Raw genomic sequence first — 20,029 nt, forward strand, 5'->3', positions numbered from 1 at the left:
TACATTTACAAGAGTATAAACACTAATATTCAACATATTCCTGTTTTGTCCTAGCATAATTCCCTGTTGCCCATAGGAACTGTGTCTGTCCTGCGTGATCCACAAGTCATGAGATGATCAGGAAAGTTTTCATGATGAGGCACGAAGAGACATCTATTTGTATGTGGAAATTCCAAACTAATCACATTTTAAAATACCAGCTGGGAATTTCTCATCAGCATCCCCTCAGACAAAAATATTTTCCCAGCTCGACATCCGCTATTCACTCATACAAAAGCCTAAAGCTTTTTTCTGATTTGTCATGGGATGGTACTCAAAGCAAACCATACAAAGTAGATGTGAAACTCCCTTAAGTTTCGATTTTGGTGTGGCATTTGAAAGACGTAACAGTCAAAACTATGATATTGATCTTAACTGGAGATAAGATAAATATTATATGGATGACATTAAATCAAACATCTGAATCCCATCCCAAAAAACACAGAAAAAAAAAAAAAAATTAGTGGGGAAAAAAAATACCAGGATAAAAATTTAGTGGGGCAAAAAAATACAAGGAAAAAAATTTAGTGGGGTAAAAAAAAATACCAGTAAAAAAAATTAGTAGGGAAAAAAACAGGAGAAAAAATTAGTGGGGAAAAAAACTGGGAAAAAAAAATAGTAGGGAAAAAAAAACAGGAAAAAAAATTAGTGGGGAAAAAACAGGAAAGAAAATTTAATGGGGAAAAAATACCAGGAAAAAAAATTAGTGGGGTAAAAAAAGTACCAGGAAAAAAATCAGTGGGGAAAAAAATACCAGGAAAAAAATTTAGTGGGGTAAAAAAAATACCAGGAAAAAAATTGGTAGGGAAAAAAATACTGGGAAAAAAATTTAGTGGGGGAAAAAAATGCCAGTAAAAAAAATTTGTGGGGTAAAAAAAAATACAAGGAAAAAAAATTTGGTGGGGAAAAAAACAGGAAAAAAATTTAATGGGGAAAAAACACCAGGAAAAAAATTTATTGGGAAAAAAAATACCAGGAAAAAAATTAGTGGGGTAAAAAAAATACCAGGAAAAAAAATTAGTAGGGAAAAAGTACCAGGAAAAAAATTTAGTGTGGAAAAAAAATGCCAGGAAAAAAAATTTGTGGGGTAAAAAAAATACCAGGAAAAAAATGTAGTGGGGAAAAAAAAAACAGGAAAAAAATTTAGTGGGGAAAAAAATACCAGTAAAAAAAATTGTGGGGTAAAAAAAATACAAGGAAAAAAATTTGGTGGGGAAAAAAAACAGGAAAAAAATTTATTGGGAAAAAAATACCAGGAAAAAAATTAGTGGGGTAAAAAAAATACCAGGAAAAAAAATTAGTAGGGAAAAAGTACCAGGAAAAAAATTTAGTGTGGAAAAAAAATGCCAGGAAAAAAAATTTGTGGGGTAAAAAAAATACCAGGAAAAAAATGTAGTGGGGGAAAAAAAAAACAGGAAAAAAATTTAGAGGGGAAAAAAACATTAAAAAAATTTAGTGAGAAAAATAAAAAAACAGGAAAAAGACTTTTGTCAGTTTTAAACAGTCCTAAATACCTCACATGTCATAATTGATGCCTTTGGGATTATTTAGAACTGTCTTCTTCCCCGGAGTCTCTGTGCTTTATTGCCTTTATTTTGGTGTGATATTTGGGAAATGTGAGAGTCAAAATTATGAGATTGGACTTAAATGGAGATAAGATAAATATTATATGGATGATATTCAATCGAACATCTGAATCCCATCATTCTGCAGTAGGTATAGAGTCTGTGATGTCCTCTTTTATCCTGCTACATAATCATTTTTGCACACCTGTGCTGCAGAGTGCGTGGCTGCAGCTGTCTGTGCGTCATAGCCTTGTTTTCCAGGCCAAGGTGCTGCCACCTTCCCAAGGTCAGAGTGTATACTCCAGCAACTGATAATAAGGATCTTCACGGCAAAACAGATAATAAGTAGTCATCGCTACAAAGAGCCTCTTATTTTTTTTTCTCCTCTTGTACAAGCACACGTGATAACCTACTGTATGCACTTTTAAAGTAAGCAAGGCAATATTAGACAAACACTGTCCAAATGTGTAAAAATGCAAAAGAGTACAAATATTTTATTCAAACTCAGCTGTCATCAGACTGTCAACACAGAAGACACCTTCCCCTTTTCTTTCTACTTGTGAAGGTCACACCCATGAAAAACTCTAACAGGAATGTCATCACTATATACATTATTTGGTGTCAATGACTGTAGGCGTTCAGTCAAAGGCTGGGCTTGTAGAGTTTTATATTTTAAAAAAGCAGCCAAGACATGTATATCTGTGTCATCTTTTTATTGAAAGAGTCTATACAGTCAATTTATATACAGTGTTTTGGTTTTTTTTTTCCATGAAGTCATTTACAAGAAGTGACTTGATAAAAACCCTGCCACTTTGGCAATACGATCCAGACTGTCAATAACAAAATGTGTGGTTTCATAAAACTAAAACAAAAAAATCCATAAAGAACAAATGTGTTAAATTTTACTTCCTTATTTGTTTGTCACTAAAGTTTCAGAGCTTCTCATAAAATTTTTTTTATCAAAATAAGTAAAATCACCATCGCTTAATAGATAACTGAATTTTCTTTTCAATCATTTAGGATGGGCCCTAAAAATTCTCCTCAAAATTAGAAAAGGGAGAAACCAACTGAAAATAAAGTCAAATGCTGTGACACCCTACAAGGTAAAAAAAATCTGTAATTTAAGAGAATTTTTACCGTTTATTTTACAGACTTTTCCTGTATTTTTAAGATACAGGAAAATATCAGTGAAATGACAAAAATAGACTGTGATTTTACGTGTCAAATGTAAAATAACATGAAAAAACTGTAACTGTGAATAACCATAAAAATTCCATTTTTTTAAAAGATTTTTTTTTCACAGAAAAATACAGTTAAAATACATTTGCAAATGTATTGTAATTTCACAAATATCTATTTTCTATTTACGAGATTAAACTGTTAATTTAAAGTTTAATACTGTAAAAAAAAAAAATAAAACAAGATAAAATTACTGACAACCATAAAAGAAATATTTGTTCTGTAAGTTTAACAAGACTTGTTTGTTAATTGACAAATATCTTGTGTAATTACGGGAGGTTTCACCAAAAAAATGCGGAATAAATGTATTTTTGTGAATGTATTACATGTATAAGCACTGATAAACTGTCAAAATACAGTTTTTATCAGTGGATTGTACAACTTAGTCTCATTTAAAATTATTTATATATAAATATTCATAGGTAATTTGATTGTTTTAATACATGTAAATATTCTTTATTAAACATTAAAAAGTAAAAAAAAATATGCAAAATCTCATGTAAAGTTAGGGCAAAAAAATATATTTTAATCATGGAAAATTACCGTATTTTTATGAGATGGTTATTTTCTGTTATATAACAGCATTTTTTCAGCACCCCTGATACCGGAATATTACCGTTTGTTTTTTTTTTAGTTTTTTTTTTTTGTACTGTGTACTATTGTTCACAGTGTTGATATCACTGATGTGTGTGATATATAAGTTCTTCACAAGTGACAGTTGTGATACTGTTTTGATGAACTGATAGACTGCTTTTACATCATCTGTAAGAAATGTTAAATAATGATATTCTTACAACGGAAAGCCAATAATAATCTTCCTCTCATTTTAGATGATCTTGTTGGCTTATATTTCCAACCTTCAGATGTATCATAACTTCTAAAGCCGACTACCACACATTACACAGAATTACATCAACAAAGCTTGTGCTTTTGTGGGCATGGGGTCCTGACAAAGTCCACGCTTTGCCCAGTTATTAATCCCATTCAGCACTGATGAATCAATATAAAAAAGCAGCATTGCCTACACTGTATGCCCACCTCCCTGAATGAATGACTTCATTTAGACGTGATTTCCTCCTCTCTGTCTGTCTGCTTTGTTGCGGAGGAGTCAGAGACCGGGGGCTAGCCTCTATAAAACAGATTGTGTGAGGGCGTTTGCTGTGTCATATGGTGGTACACTGTCTCCTCTGTTCCCGGTGGCGTGGTATATAGCGCCTGAGCTGCCTGGCAAAGAGGGGGAGGCTTTTTAAGCTTGAATTTGGGTGTATTTCACTACAGCTACCTCGCAATATGTGGCTTTCCCCTTTAAATGTGTTCAAGGTCTCCATCAGTACAGTCAAGAAATTGTGCAGAAAGCCGTGGTGAAATCAGCCGGAAATGTGCTTAAATGGTAATTCACTGGTTTGTCAGCGTGTGACGCATCAGTGACACAAAGAATAAAAAAAAAACAACAATAATGGCTGCATTTGTTAATGAGGGAATTTCTCCTAAAATATCATTATTTTAGTAAAATAAAACATTACATCACAAATGCTTAATGTCAGCAGTAAAATAAAGTCTCTTTGTTCAGTGATTTTATATTTTACTGGGAGTTCAAGGAGCAAATTTACTTACGGAAAACTCTAAAAGGCTATACTTCAGAATATTTGCTATGAGCTCAAACACAGCTTTTACAGGCTACTCAATAGGCCTCCACCCTTTTGGTCCATAATACATTTTCAATAGCAATACAGAGGATAACCTAACAAACAAGTCACATTCAAGTCCTTCTGTGTGTCTTAAACTTTGACCTTTCAGCCTTGGTCTAGTTTGTATAGTAGGTGTATGACTTTGCCATTTGCTGCAGCAGTTGTTGCCTCACTCTCTAAACAGAGGGAGGAAAGTGTGCTGTAATATTTTCAAGGCCACCAAAGTGAGTTGTCAGTCTATAAAATTCACCCAAACAAACTCACTTGACACATACACAGAACCTTTTCATCAATAATTACATATTGTAGTTTAAATACCTACATGTAATGCTATTTATAAAACAAAACAAAACAAAACAAAAAACCCCATTAAGCTACATGTGTGTCTTTTAATACAATTATACAGTTACACTATTTTATTATACAGTTTACCCTCATGTATATTTCAAATCTGCCTTTTTCTCTGATATGCAGCAGTATGTTAAACACCACAGCCCCACCCTGGTGTACTAACTAGTACATATATTTTCTCAGATGCGTTGCAATGTCATGTACAATTTGAAGCCTGTTGTTAAACCATGTTGTGTGTTCCTCGTGCAGTTTACACGTGTTAAAGGTTAAAGTGCTATATGTAAATTATTAATGAAAAAGACCATTGCTACAATAATAACACAGGCCCCAGCCTTTACATGTATAGAATAAAGGGGACGTCCCGATTGCTATATAAGGTAATGGGCGGTCGTGCCAAGCCAACTACTTCTTTCTGATTGGCGGACTGATCTGATCTGACCGTTTTTCCCAACCTGCTCCTGACGCTGATTGGTCGGCTGACTTGGTCCGATTTAAGCTCATTATCTTAATCAGCCGTAGATGAAGTGAGAAGAAAGAAGCACAGACTAAACAAGGACGGCGGAGTTTGGCGTGGAGCGTCGTTGCGAGACGAAACGACCACCACTGGCCGAGGGAAGAATGCTTGAAAACAAGAGAGAAAGATTGAAAACCTTCCTCAGGAAGATAGACGAAAAGGCCATTGTCCGAATCAAGCACTTCATGAAAGAGAGGTGAGTGGAATGGATGTGGCTAGTTGAACCGTTATCTGCCGGTGAGCATCATCAACAGGGTGGATGCTATCGATTAGCATCTCATTTCTTAACAAAAATCTCCTGTAAAATTCTCATGTCGTTTAATGTCTCGTTAACGTCCTATCTAATTCAGACCAGGCAGCTGTTGTTGTAATCGTAAAATGTACGTTTATCAAAATGCATCACACGTAGCGTCTTCTATTGGGTAGACAAAGCTAGCATGCTAACCTAGCGTAAAGATGTGTCGGCATTCGGCTAATTGAAATAGCCGTAAATATAATGTCACGATTTATTACATTCACTGACACCACAAAATAACTTAAGTGTCACATGTGGTCTAGTTTGGAAAATGTATTCAATGATTGTGACTGTTTTATTTTTAGAGTATTCTTGCGTTAGCCCTGTTCATTAGCAGCGCCAGCATTAGCGGACACGGCGTCAGAAGGATACAGTGTGTTTGCTAAGCATTACGTCGTTAGCTAGTCATCAGTTTAGTGATCTAAGTGATTTAAGCACCTGATACTGATTACCGCAGTAGGGGGAATTCACTCCATAGATATAGATTGAAAAACTTTGTGAAAAGTTGTACAAATGAAATTATCAAATTGTAATTCATTATTATCAACAAGCTGCTTGCTGTTGGACATGAAAATATATGTTCTGGGGATGACAGTTAGTTCAGTCATTTCACTGAACAGTTTGTACTGTAATGTTCAGACATGTTGTGATCTTTGTGCTTGTCCCCACTGAGCCTCACTCCAAGAGCACAAAGCTTGACCCACATTGGCACGATGAAGTGTTATGTGTGTTGTTTGTGTTTAGTACCTGGTTAATCTATTTAAGAAGGCGTGGAAACTGTATTAATCACAGCTTTATTTAGCAGCCTCAGAGTCTAATAAGTAGCTATGATTGTATTGTTGTTGTTTTTAAGTACTTCTGGTGGATAGATGGTGAGGTTCAGCCAGGCAGTGATGTATTCATAACTTAATTCTTTTATTTACTCTTGAACATGCTGGCATAGGTTGTTCATATTTTGTTACTCTATACCCCACAGGGAAACATACACACTTGTCAAACATGAGAAGAGCAAGTCTATGTTTTCCCAGAAAAGCCTATTTTTAGCTCCCATGAGTCAACCACAGGTGGTAGATGGTGTTATATAAATGCCCCCTCTATCTCACTGTTCGTACTCTTCGTCCTTTGAGCTTTGCCTTTCACTTTCCTCCCCATAGATAGCCATTTGCTGGAGCCTCCTGGCTGACTGTCAGGACAGCAGTGGTGTATGTAATATGGTATGTGGGGTGATAATCTGTTTCCACTACACACAAGTATGTATGGAAGACTTTTGGCTTGTGTGTGTGCTAAGGCTGTCTTCATATAAATGTCATTTGCATTCAAACATAGTTATATCTGTATCTGTAACATTTTCTGTGTTCTGTGTATAAGTAAATGTCCTTAAAGAAAGTGAAAATACCAGAAAATCTGCCATTCAGGGAAATAGTTGAAATATAGAATGCAACATCAAGTGATTTGCAGTCAGCTTTGCATTGTACACGGAGAAAAGATCAATTTCCTTGTCTGAATAGGGAAGAACCTGGTATAACTGCAAAGCTTAGTGGGTTTGAGAATCCTGGAATAGGCTGGGTGGGGCAGCCTTGCTGGCGTCTGCGCCAGAAAGATGCTCTCAGGAAAGAGCTTCCCTGCCTGCTGTGGCTAGTGAATATACCATGTAGGTCCAAATTATGAGATGGTCTGAAGGCGTGGAAGGAAAGCCTTAGTTAGAGGATGAAAACCACATTTGCTGGACTGTTTATTGCTAAATGAAGGGTTACACACTAACCAGCTGGTCAAGGTTCAGCTCTTGTGTTGCCTCTGTCAACCTAGTGTTAATGACCACTGTTTTGGCCTTTTCACAGTGCCAAGAAAAATGGTCAATTCTTGTAACTCACCTTTTTGTACTCACAGTAGTCTGGGGAATTCCACCTGTACCATTTTCAAGTCATACAAAAAAGTCTTGATGTAATCACAAACTCCACTAGATCTTGTTGTATACTCTGCTTTTAACAGCATGGTGTTTGGTTACAGAATGTGTTTGTTCTTTTAATAGTATTATTATTTGAAAATAAAACCCAGTTCTTTGGAAAAATTGGATATTGTTTTGTCACTACTGTGTGAAAGAATACATCTCCTCAGAAGCTGGCTTCTTAAACAACAGAAGTGCAGTGGATTTTTTTATTTTTTTTTTATGCAGTTTCTGAGGATACGTTTAGAAAGACAGCAAAGCTTAACTTGAAATTGACTGTTCTTAGTATACTCAGTTTTTCAATGGATTTATGTGAAATGTTGAAACTACTAGTGGTAATCTTTTTGTAAACATTCCACCCTCCAGGATACATGAATAAACACCTGCTATGTGGTATGCAAGACCATGAATGTCTTTAGGCTGCATTTGTGTTTGACAAACATTTTTGCCTAACTACATTATAGTTAATTTTCGTGTCTGTCTGAATTTTGCAGATTCAGATTTTTTTTTTAAAATGAAGTGGGAGCAGTAAAAGAGTTTTTGGTCTTCAAGACAACATTCTGAGGAGCTGGTATCAGCAGATGTTTCTGTTAGGTTAAATCCACTTCACTCTTTGTAATGGAGTGGCCTACTTTTACTTCATTTTTGGAGTCAGGTGAGATTTTCCACTTGCTACTGGCCGCTGCTGCTCACATGCCAGCTCACTGAAAGTATTCTTGAGATGCCTCGAAGAAAGAGCCTCTCTGTCTCAGTGGCCAGTTAGAGCAGAGGAAGTGGAGGGAAAAGCTGTGTGCACAAGCCACATGACTTCCCACTCAAACATACATGCACTTGTTCTTAACAACACAGAATTGACTCTAACGACTTCTTCTCTTTTGGTTTTTATTTGGAGTTTTTGTTTCTCATCTTATATAAAGCTTTAGAATTGCTAGACCAAACAACAGAACATATTTTAATGAGTGCTGAGCATGGACATGGAATAATTAATTTTTGCTTTGAAATAAACAGATTCCATGATGGGGAATGGTTCACATAAGTTACCCATAACTCTCCAGAAAATGGTGCTGTCACACTACTCAGTCACTCAAGTAATTGACTGCTCTCAGAGATTTCTTTGATATGAATCCTTGTAATACTTGGTTGCTATAATGTTGGTTTACTGGATAGCTTGGACCTAAGCAACCCATTCAGAGACAGTTTTGTGTAAGGGTGCTAGCAGACCAGCTTATGTATTGCTGACGTCTGCACTAGGACTCCTGGGATCAACTGTTTTATCTCAAGACAGCGAATCAAAGCATCCAAACTCTATACCCTGAGGAGCTCATCAGCTGTCTGGAATGTCCCATAGTACAAAAAATAGATTGCCTCAGTTGAAGCTTCTTTCCAGAGGATTGTGCTCACTCAACTATTTGTTTTTACAATACAAAAAACTTGGATTTGTTAAACTTAGTAGAGGTTGGCTGTCATTTTAGCAGCATTTTTCAGAGTGGTTTTTCATCAACCAACAGTTCAAAATTGAAAGATCTTTCATTCCCTTTTCGTAAGTCAAAACTTTGGCAGACAGTTGTTCATGTTATCCCATTTGAGAAGAAAATATATATTTTCCTTTAAAAAAATCAATGAAGTTATCACTCAGTTCTCACAGTAGTTGATTTGCAGTGTAGTTTTTTTGTTTGTTTTTTTTTTTGGCAACTGTTGCATTAAACTCAACTACTCGAATAAAATTTGCCGGTGTATAGTCACTTGCACAACTGTTCTTGTGGTTGACAGACCTGTGTACATCCTCCACAAAGAGTATGAGCCATCTATTGTCATGTATATTATACTGTCAGCTTTAAAACCCATCTCGTTTTTGTTATTGAGAATGGGCTATTGAAAGTTGTGGTAAAGCCTCCTACTGAACTGAGAATAGCCCAGCAATGCTCCCCCATCCCTCCCCCGGTTCTGCTGTTGAAACTATTCACTTAGTTTCCACAGCAACAGTTTAAGACAAAGCCTGGGAGGGCATTTTAGCATTGAAACCCCAGTTGCTTCTTTCACTCTCCCCTTTTTTCCATCCTGTACTGCTGTGTGTTCTGGCTCTGTCGCGTTCTTCATGTTTAGCTGTTGCTGTAAAACAGACCTTTATACCCATTGCATTTGGCCGACAGTGCTCAGGGTCTAAGTGCACAAGATAATCACCAGACGTAGTCTCCCAGATCTTTCAACAAGCAGGGGCTTCAGGGTGTTGGACATTGTTGAAGACGTTTAGGAAAACTGGTTGATCATGGAGAGAGGGAAAGTTACTTTAAACCATCAGGGAGCTCTGGCTGGTACTCATTTCTCTGGGGAGTCCGGAAGGTAAGTTGAGTAAGCATATATAGTTACTCATTTAAGCCAGTAGTCTTCAAACTGTCTTGGATAAGGCATGGCTGAGTTATTTGGATTTAGGCTCATTGTTTGGCTGCGTAGGACTGTCAGTTGTTGAAGTCATACCAGTGTTGTAAGTCTGTGAATTTTGTTTTTAGCCTGAAGTCAGTCCTTTTCAATTTGTTGTTTTTGCAATCAATTCCACGCCAGTCAGTGGAAACATACTAAAAAAAGGACATGGATCTGAGTTCAGAACAATGACACTGCGACAGATAGGTTAGGCCACTCCCCTTAGATACTACTAGAATTAATCCAGATAAAGAAAACCATTGAACTCTAGTGTTTCCGTGTAATTTCCATTTCACACAACATAACTGTCATCATGTGAGGTTGCTTCATGCTGTTTTTCATCTGACACAAACAGTTCAGATAAACTGCTCCTAATGTCCTGCATGTCCATGTTAATTCAGTACTCCAGAGGAATTGATGTGTTTATGTAGATCTGCTAGAGTTAGGCATGGCAATGATTTGGGCCGCTGCCCAGGATGATTGCGTGGACAAGGAAGTGGGTCAGAAGTCAAGGCCATAATCTGACCTTTACACACTTATCTCTGATTAGTCACAGCTGACCATCATAATTTGTTTGCGTTTTAGAAATATGATTGTTTTTTGCATCAAGGTATTGATTTGTCGTGGGTATTTTTTCTCACTACGGTGTCATCCTACCAGTAACAAGACTATAGCAATATTTCCAGTAATCTCTGCAATAAACGGAAGACCCAGTCGAAGTGGGCGGCAGGCTTATCATCAAACTGTATTGACAAACTGCACACAGTATATTAACGAGTGCAAAAACAGCTGTCCTTCAGGGTAAATAAAGTAATATTAGCACTGCTCTTTGATGTCATAAGCGCACATGATATGAATCTTGTTATGTACATCGTCATATGACTATACGCCCATGGTTTTTTTTGTGTTTATGGAATATTTACATGTTCTCCTAGGTACTTTTTAAACAACATATCCAGTTGAACAGGTGTGCTGTGTGTGGCTCCCTGACTTGAACATGAAGTAGTTTCAACATGACCTTGTTAATGGTGACGGTTAGATTGTAGTAAAGAGGAAGTTGTTGGGAAATTCAAACCGTTTATATTGTTTGAGTACTGCCACTATAAACCTTCAACTTTCACCCCATCGAGGAAATGGGTCAGGTGAGCATACATGAAAATGCATCATCACCTTGTCAGCAGTCAGTCAATGAAGTTGTAACAGTTTGTTGTCTTTAACACAGTTAACCTCAACAGAATGTATCCAATAACAGGACTTTTATGGTCAGCTATATGGGTCTGCTTCTTCCTGCAGTTAGAATTTAGTTGAGGTTTTTTTTTTTTTTTTAGATCCATAATTAATTAGCCTAATATTCAAAAAATAACCAATAACACTCAAGATTGTGTATTGCACACGGTTTCACTGCCGAAACCTGCAAATGTCTTCTGGTGGTTTAATTGATAAGTGGTTAAATGGAGCTGGATATCATTTGATAATCATTTCAGTCTAATTACAGGGTAAGTTAACCACTATGTTTTTTTTTTCCCCCACTCTGACCTTTACTCCAGTTCTTCAGGCAACTCGGTAGTGAAAATGTTCACATATGACTGGGTTACTGTTTGGGTGAAAGAAGCATGGTAATGACACTAAATTATAAATATGGTTTGTGGAAACCTGAACTAGGATATAGTTATGTTAATATTGTGCTGCCAGTTAATGGTTGGTTACTACTTCTTCATGGGGAGCTGCTTTTATCAAGTCTCTTAGCGTCGTGACTTGGTTAAAGGAAGACTTCTGAGTTTGTCGTGTATGTTTTTTTCTTTTGTGCCTGAAGGGAGATGTGTGCCCTGTGCACCACTCCTAGATCAGACCAGATGGGTTTGTCAAAGCACCTCAACTATGAAACTCTTTCTCACGCACAAACCTGTTTTTAAAAAGTTTCTTGCCTCGTTTGCCTTTCAGATCAAATCTCAGAAATAGATTTTGATTTTGGATAAAATACCCTCTTGGTACAAGATTTTAATAGATTGGCTTTGTTGTTTTCCTTAAACATGTCAGTGCTTGTGTTTCATTCCACTCAGTGTGTCTGTGCAAGGAGAATTGAGTGCACGCTGGTCTCTTTTCATGCCTGTTTGGCTTTGGGGGAGTGGTTGAGTTTGACGTCACTCACTACGGAGTGTCACACCATTCTCAGCATTGAGTGGCTTCCTTATTACCAGCACATTCATACAGCAACAGTTTTTTCTGGCAGGATGTAGCAAAGACTTGTTGCTTAACTAACCCAAAAACTTATTTTGGATCACACGTTTTAGAAAGATTAGAAGACTGGAAAAACAAAAACTTTTTTTTTTACTAAAGAGGATAGTTTAAAGTATATTCTAAATTTTTATAAAGGTGAAAGCAATGCCTACTGTGAGCAGGTATATTAGTTTTCGTTCATCAAAGCGATTTAAATTTTCCAGGTAAGATGATCTTGGCATTTTCTTCTTTTTTGTTTGTGCTATTTATATGAAAGTTACAGTTGGTTCGTGTATTGTTCTTTGTTGTGTTAATGTTGTTGACATCTGTACATTTGTTGTTACATGACCCGTTTACCTCACATTCATATGCTTCTGGTCAAGGACACACCACAGATTTTAAAGAGCCGTTGTAAATCTTTATTTTTAAGAACTTATTGGTGTGGCATATTTACAGACTCTCACTGGTGTCAGATCATAAGCCTCATTATGTAGCTTGTAAAGCAGCCAAGAGATGTGCACTGACGCAATGTGTATCAATAAAGCTTGATGTGGAAAGCTAGAGTTGCCTAACACATAGATATGCCTATTGTACTGGTCTGCTGCTCCTAGTCTTCACAAAGACTGTCATTTTAAAAGCTTTGGAGTGGTTGGGGTTTGTAAACATGTTGTTGATTCTCAGTCTAATATGTCCTAACCAAAAACAGTGCTTTCATCTGCTCATCCGCCATCTTTAGGGAAAAAGATTTTAAAGAATTCAGTTCCTTTACTTCCTCTTGTTTTAATGAGTTCTCATCTTGAAAACCTTTAAAATATTTCCTGTTCATCACTTAAGTAAACAGGTTCTTAACTTGCTCTGAAATGAAACTTTTAGTGTCGTGTGCTATTTTTAAATCCGTCAGTAGAGGTTATGAGTTTTCTAAGGTGCAGGTCTTGGATGTGACTCTCTGCACTTCTAATAACGCTAGTAAATTACAAGCTGTTGGACTGTGTACTGCTGTATCTGAGCAATATTTTCTGTAGTGCTAAAGCCTTGACTCTTTTCCCATTTTCAGCAACTACCCCGTAGAGAGCAGTGGTGGTGGGCTTCCAGCCAAAGTGAAGAAAAGCAGGAGCAGCTTGAGCAATGCAAGCATCAAGAAGGTGGAAACCAGGAAAGCTCTGAGTCTAGAGGCAGCACAACTCGAGATCCAGCAACAGCACAAAACACTCACCAGACAAGTAGCCATCAGGTAAGAACAGCTGGGGAAGTTAGGTTATTAATGTGAGACATAAAGAAGCCATCTAGAGGTAGAAATTATGGGCACAGACACCGATTAGATAACATTAAAATATAAAGTTACCAGTAAATCTATTTGAAGAACAGTAGCTACATTTTCAAACCACAAGTAATTTTAGACAAACTGGAAATCCCAAAAATAATCCTCCACCTACTGAAACTAAAATTACTTAATAGTCCAGGAACATTTGTTTCATCAGTCTGAACATTACTTAAAAAAGGAAATAAATGGTAAACAGTTGTGATATTGTTGAATACATTTTAACATGGATTTTCAAGAAGATTTTGGGGTCCCCACTTGAGGTATTGCGTTTTTTTTTTAAATATGGGAGTTGGCTCAGTAAAGACAATTATACTCTAAAGTGCTGAGACCTTTTTATACTTTGATTAGATATGTGACAAATAATGTTTCTCAGTTTTTCCATGCATACACTTACACCTTTTTCATCCGGCAGAGGCTCACAGCTATTCTGAATATGTATCGTATCATAAGACCAGACTCAGCTGCTGTTAAGCCGTGACACACACATGACTGCACAGCCACTGTGGACTCACTGTCCCTTCACGTGATAAAAATGGCCAAGGTGGATTTGTTCAGATGAACCTCACTCTTTATCTCTACTGATGAGACTGTCACACTGCTATAAGCCAGCCACTTACAGAACATACTTTTTTCTAGACATTCATCATGCTTTATCTCATTAAGGGTCATGCAGTTTGACTCACTGACTAATTAATTTGATAGAGAGGGGATATGCATATTACACCACCCTGTTCTGGAGGAAGTCTGCAGTGACTTTGTAGCATTATTTATCCTCACACTCTTCTCCCATTACACCACAAACCAGTTAAACCACCAATAATCTTTAAACTGACAGCTGGGCTATTTGTCTTTTTACAGGTCGCAGACATTTGATGTTGAGACCAGAGGCTTTGAAAGGACTGAAGGCTCAGGCCCACAAAGTGTAAGTGCACCTTAAGTGTAAACTAAACATGTGACTTGAAAGGACCCGTTGTTTGACCTGTCAGATCCAAGTACAATACTCATGACAGACATCCAATATACTTAAGTGTGAATGAATGAAAAAATAATTAATGTCAGAGTAGATGAATGTCCAGTATTTGTTGAAAGCTGCAGTTTAGCCAGGATGTCACCTTAGTTTTCCAAGTTCTACCCTTATATTTGTATTAAAATGTTTAATCCTCTCTCCTCAGAGCTTCATAAAGCACAACAAGACATTCCACAAGTTGTTTCCAGACATTCCTGAGAGTGAAGACTTGATACATGGTAGGTAATTGGCCTTTGAAGAAAGTAACAATCCAGGAATAAATGCATGCATTACATTAAACTGAGTGTCTTCCCTCTCCCAGCATACCTCTGTGCCCTGCAGAAGGAAGTGCCCTACCATGGACGGCTCTACATCACAGACAGACATGCTTGTTTCTACTCCTCAGTTCTGCTCAAAGACACTAAGGTAGACACCAGTTTGGGATCTAAGATGTTTTATCGATTAAAATGTCGTGAGATGTAATATTTAGTCTTGTCTTTTGTAGTGCAAGTTTTGTTATTTGCTTTAGTCCCACACACAAACTAAACTTTTGCATCTGACTGTGTTCTTGCAGGTGGTGCTCCCAGTTTCCTCCATCCACATCGTGAAAAAGCAAAACACGGCTTTGCTGGTACCAAATGCCTTGTCTATCCGCACCACAGGAGGAGACAAGGTTAGTTCCTCACCTTCAGCCCCCGCTGGCCTCTTATTAAACCAATGATAAAATTGACCTTGTGTTTGTTTTACTTCAAATGCCTTTTTTTCTCGTTTAGTTTTGACAGTAGTGACGATGCCTAATGTGTTTTTTTTTCCCCTTTTCTTTCATTACTCAGTACCTCTTTGTGTCTCTGCGGAATAGAGAGGCATGTTATCAGCTGCTGCGTTCGCTCTGTCCTCAGCTGGAGGTGAGTGGCTCAGGTCCAGTGTTGAAAGATCTCACAACTTTCTGAAAACGAACAACAGTAACTCTTTGTAATACAGTCCAGCTAGATTTTCAGCACTGATTTAAAAAAAAAAAAAAAAAAAAAGTTACAGTTTGGATAGCTTCATCTCCCAAATGTGACTGAAAAATTATCAGTGTATTTTTCCTCATGTCTTATTTATCCCACACATCTAGATACATGTATACAGTTATATTTCAGTGGTTGTGTTTGTGATATGCTGTTTCTGTTATTATTGCCACTGAGTACCATCTGCCAAATATCGTTTTCTGAAAATATGTGCAATATTGTAACAGAGGTTGACGGTATTGTTGTGCTGTATATTTTTCTAGAAGCTAAACTATACATATTTTTACTGTCGAAGAAAACGCAGACAATTTGATGCATTTCACATTAAAATTGTATCTTACTGAAGTGTAGTTCTAAATACTTAAAACGGAAATGTTTCTGTTACAGGATGGCAGCACAAATAGTAGCCCCGTCTTCTCCTCGGCTGAGAATAGCTTCGACAAGAGCAAGCTTGTGGTAAGCAACTTACTGCACAGGCCTCAGTATTTTTAGAGATCACATATTTAATGGAAAAACTTGACAGGCTCTTCTCTTTTCACCGAACCACATTGTTCTCTAATCTCAACAGAACTCCAGCCAGTCCAGTTTAGATGAGAGCTTAGACCTCTTTGATGGCTCCGAATCGCAGTCATTACAAGACCAACCTGTGCAAAGACAACACAGAGGTGAGAGGTCAACAGCCATTCTAATTTGGATTCATAGGCTAACAAGCACACAGGCCTTTCTAATTAGTAGGAATTATCTTGAGTTAATTTGTTCATTGCTACTGTAACTTATGAGGAAGTATTGAAAGTCATCTCAATTTATTTTCAGTCTGAGTTAGCAGATGCGTAAACTCCATGATCTAATAGCTCACTTTCACTTTTTCTCCTTCAGAGACAGTGCCTAATGGAAATGGCTCCACTTTCAGGAGCTTGCATATGCAGCAGAGTGATAGCTCATCTTCAGAAGATCTGTCAGTATCAGGTAATGCAGTCATACACATGCCCTAAAATCTTTTATCTACTGATTTATGTTTTTAAAGCTTGCATAGTTAAACCAGATTTAGGTCTTCAGAGAAGTTAACCTACCAACATAATGCTCACATTTCCTTTTCCTGACTCAGGTGGATCTTGGGTATGGAGCGTGACAGAAAAGGCCCGGTCCCTGCTGGTTCAGAGAGAGGCTAGCACCCTGAACACCCTACTCTTCATTTACTTGATTTTGTGAGTAGCACCTACTTTTACTCCTTTGTCATGTCTCCTTTCTCATGTTAGGTTCACTAAGTATTAAGGTGTGGTCTTCTCCATGTATCTGCCTAAAACTTTAAGCTACAGAAAAGCTGAGGACTCGTACTAGAGCCAGTAAAAGGCAGTGGGTTTGACCCGTCCTGTTGTTGTTGTTCCAGGGTTGTGCTGCTGCTGCTGTCTTCAGGCTACATAGGTTTGCGTATTGTGGCCTTGGAGGAACAGCTGACATCTCTGGGTGCACTACCTGAGTTTACTTTACAAAGCGGGTAAGACATCTCTAATTTTCATCACATTTAAGAACATTAGCCACCAGACTTCACAGATTTTCAATTTACCAGGACTCATTTATCTCACATAACTAATGATTTTTACATCTTACTTTAACAAGGGTGTAAATAAAGACACATTTGATTTCTTTGAACAGTATCCAGTCTTAAGATAGTGCTTTACATAAGTATTGCTCAGGCTGCAGCCATTTGTTTAATATGACCGCCCATAGTATTAATTGTTTCTTAATTTGATTAAAGATGCCAAGATTTTTTTCATTTCACTCTTGCAATGACCTAGTTTTGATCTTCAGAATATATTTATCCTGATAGCCTGATAACAACTTTCATGTTCTTGTGAATTCTGTATTTACCCTGTTGCATAATTAGCTTTGTGTCACTTCGGGGAAACTGTACAAGTGAATGCCTGTAACAGGTGTGGTCATGTTGCTAAGTAACTTAATGCGAGGGAATTAAGCCTGTATTTCATTGTATCATACTGAACTAGTTTCCTCCTGCCTTTTGATATAGGTATCAACAGGACACATAACCCTTGCTGACGGAAGGAGAGATTGGTTGACTTGTGACTGGAGGATTATTTCGGGCCTCTTCCCAACAGAACCCACCGGGAGAAATTTCACGTGCTCGGACTGTGATCCCCATGTAGCCTGCGTTGTAGGCTGGAGGAAGAGTGGCCAACCTGTGCAATTTGAGACACCTTGTTAACTTGAAGGGCTATACTTCCTCCTAGTGCAGTATACTAAAGGACATGCCACGATTTCTGTGACACAGAGCCAAGCCAAAATGTATACACCTGCCTGGTTGCAGCGTGTCAGTCATTGAAACCAAAGCCAAACGGCTCTGATCTAGCAACGTGCCATTTCAGAGGCACTTTATACGAACTGTTTCACATCTGGAACTTGTGTTATCCATTGTCCTACATACATTCTTTTCCCTGAGCATGCAATCTGAACAGGGCTATACCAATCAGCATTAGCCTGCTGTAGTGTGTATTATTGCACCTCAACACCAGGGATGTAGTGCTATGCATTGCCAAAGATGCACACAGTGCACGTCTTTTGCATGAGTGCACAGAGATGACTTTAAATTCTTTTCTCTCTCATTTGCCCTTCGATGTGTCCATCATACCTACAGAATCTTTCTCTTAAATGGTTCTTATCTTCTTAATTAACTATGGGTTGAAATGACGACAAGTGAAATCTCAAATTCAGATCAGCTCATGAAGGCTTGATACTCTTCCTGATGGTCCTATCATTTCTCTCTTTTTCCAATCAGCAGTGATTGCAGTATTATTTCCTCGTCTTTGGCATGATTTAAACCTGTTTAATGATCAATGCTCAGAGGTGATTTTTTTTTTTTTTTTTTCCTCCCCTCCAGTCTCAACTGGATGAATGCATCATCAATGCACAAGTATTTAGTACAGTAGGACAGAAGATACCTCTGTGGTTGTCCACGGTATCTGTATGTTTTCATGTCCAACTTTTCTATTAACCTTGGTCCTCAAAGGTAGATTTGAGGTCTGTTATGTTCAGATGTCTGTTCATGTAATGTCTGACAGGAAAATTCAACCACCACATGTTTAAGACCCTGGGCCTCTTGAGGACCAAGTGGCATTTCCAGAATCTTCAGGTTATTTCAAGTAGCACCGATAATGTATTTGTAACATTCATGCATGTGTCTACAATATCGACACTTGACTGACACTGTATATGCATTCTCTCATTTCAGAAGAGAATTTAAAACCACACTTGCTCTACGGTCTAAGTTTTGGCAGCAAAAAAAAGTGGTCCCAAAAGAAATTTCAATATGCAACTAACTATTATGCATGGCAAAAATGTAATTTATCTTTGTGTGCTGTTTTTAAATGGAGCTTGATGTTTGTGGGGAAGAAATTGTGCTAGGAAAAAAGAAAAATGTGAGTGAAAGGAATGGCTCGAGAGAGCGAGCGCACTTTAAAACAATGTGCTTTGTCTGTCACAATTTGAAAAATTATGTTTGAACTGAAAAGAAATGGCAAAGCTGGCGTTCTGTGGTATCTGACGGTGCTAAGACCTTTTTAAATAGTTTTCACTCAGGGGTGGTGGCCACTACCTTCAGGTGGCTTAGGTTCTAAACTTTAGTCATTTCAAAGTCTTTTGCTTTTGATGGGGTCCACACTCTGAACATCTTGGCATTAGTAGTTCTCAAATGTCCATTTGAGGAAGAGCGTGTCTTTTAATGGAGATCACTTGGCTTTAATAATTGACAAATCAGTTATTCAGCTTTTTGGAATGCTTGCCTTTTTTCCCACTTATGACCTGTTTAAATTGGTAACATTGCATATCAGCGCCACATCTCAATGACTCTACATCAACCTGTAGGTGTGGATGCTAAAGAGATTTTGTGAGCTGGCGTTAACTCTTCTGCATCTGGGTTCAGGGGAGTTCTGTTCATACCTGCAGCCAAGGTTTTTGTCAACATACTATACACAGTACTGTCAGTTCTTACAATCCCCCAGCAGGGGGCAGCGCACACCCACTGTCCTCCAGAGGACTCAATGCAAGATTCTCAATGATGAGGACAGTATAAGTGTGGTTTTGCACTATTCAAAGTGTTGTAAATAATTTTGTATTGATTTGTTAATGTCCTTAATTCTGCTATGGTCCTATATATATTTATTTGCATTCTGTGTAATTCAAAGTAGTCTCTGTGAGATGGCTTTGCTATTGTTCAAAATAAATCGGATGTTGAGAAGTAAATAATTTTGTTTCCTGTGTTAATGCTGTCATCTGGAATTTTGTTTCTACACAGGACTGTAGTAGTCATTCTGGTAAAGTGTTGAGAAAGTGAAAGTACTGCTGTTAATGCAAAGCACATGATGAAATGTTTACCAAATTCCATTGAAATACCTCAACAAAAGCATCAG

At 37.6% G+C, this 20,029-nt stretch overlaps 1 protein-coding gene across 2 annotated transcripts; it reads left to right on the forward strand.

Moving 5' to 3' along the window:
- The first annotated feature begins 5,393 nt into the window (after positions 1-5,393).
- Positions 5,394-19,865, forward strand: LOC115417851 (GRAM domain-containing protein 2B). Of its 2 annotated transcripts, none has more exons than XM_030132015.1 (13): positions 5,394-5,592; positions 13,326-13,502; positions 14,451-14,514; positions 14,765-14,837; positions 14,921-15,024; positions 15,173-15,271; positions 15,432-15,503; positions 15,996-16,064; positions 16,177-16,273; positions 16,485-16,574; positions 16,714-16,813; positions 16,996-17,103; positions 17,635-19,865. In XM_030132015.1, exons 1-13 carry the CDS (start codon positions 5,501-5,503, stop codon positions 17,651-17,653), a joined length of 1,164 nt encoding a protein of 387 aa, XP_029987875.1. In that variant the 5' UTR covers positions 5,394-5,500; the 3' UTR covers positions 17,654-19,865. The 2 variants fall into 2 exon arrangements, with proteins under 2 accessions (XP_029987875.1, XP_029987876.1); XM_030132016.1 differs by lacking the exon at positions 5,394-5,592 and adding an exon at positions 12,320-12,495.
- Positions 19,866-20,029: the final 164 nt, after the last annotated feature.

Source organism: Sphaeramia orbicularis, chromosome 4, assembly GCF_902148855.1.
Source record: "Sphaeramia orbicularis chromosome 4, fSphaOr1.1, whole genome shotgun sequence".
In the NCBI taxonomy this organism is placed as follows: Eukaryota; Metazoa; Chordata; class Actinopteri; order Kurtiformes; family Apogonidae; genus Sphaeramia; species Sphaeramia orbicularis.

Bases quoted from the DNA above. Each gene is read 5' to 3' on its own strand.
- LOC115417851 (XM_030132015.1), top strand. From the start codon at position 5,501: ATGCTTGAAAACAAGAGAGAAAGATTGAAAACCTTCCTCAGGAAGATA. The intron at 5,593-13,325 runs GTGAGTGGAATG...TCCCATTTTCAG, and splicing joins AAGCACTTCATGAAAGAGAG to CAACTACCCCGTAGAGAGCA. The intron at 16,575-16,713 runs GTAATGCAGTCA...TTCCTGACTCAG, and splicing joins AGAAGATCTGTCAGTATCAG to GTGGATCTTGGGTATGGAGC.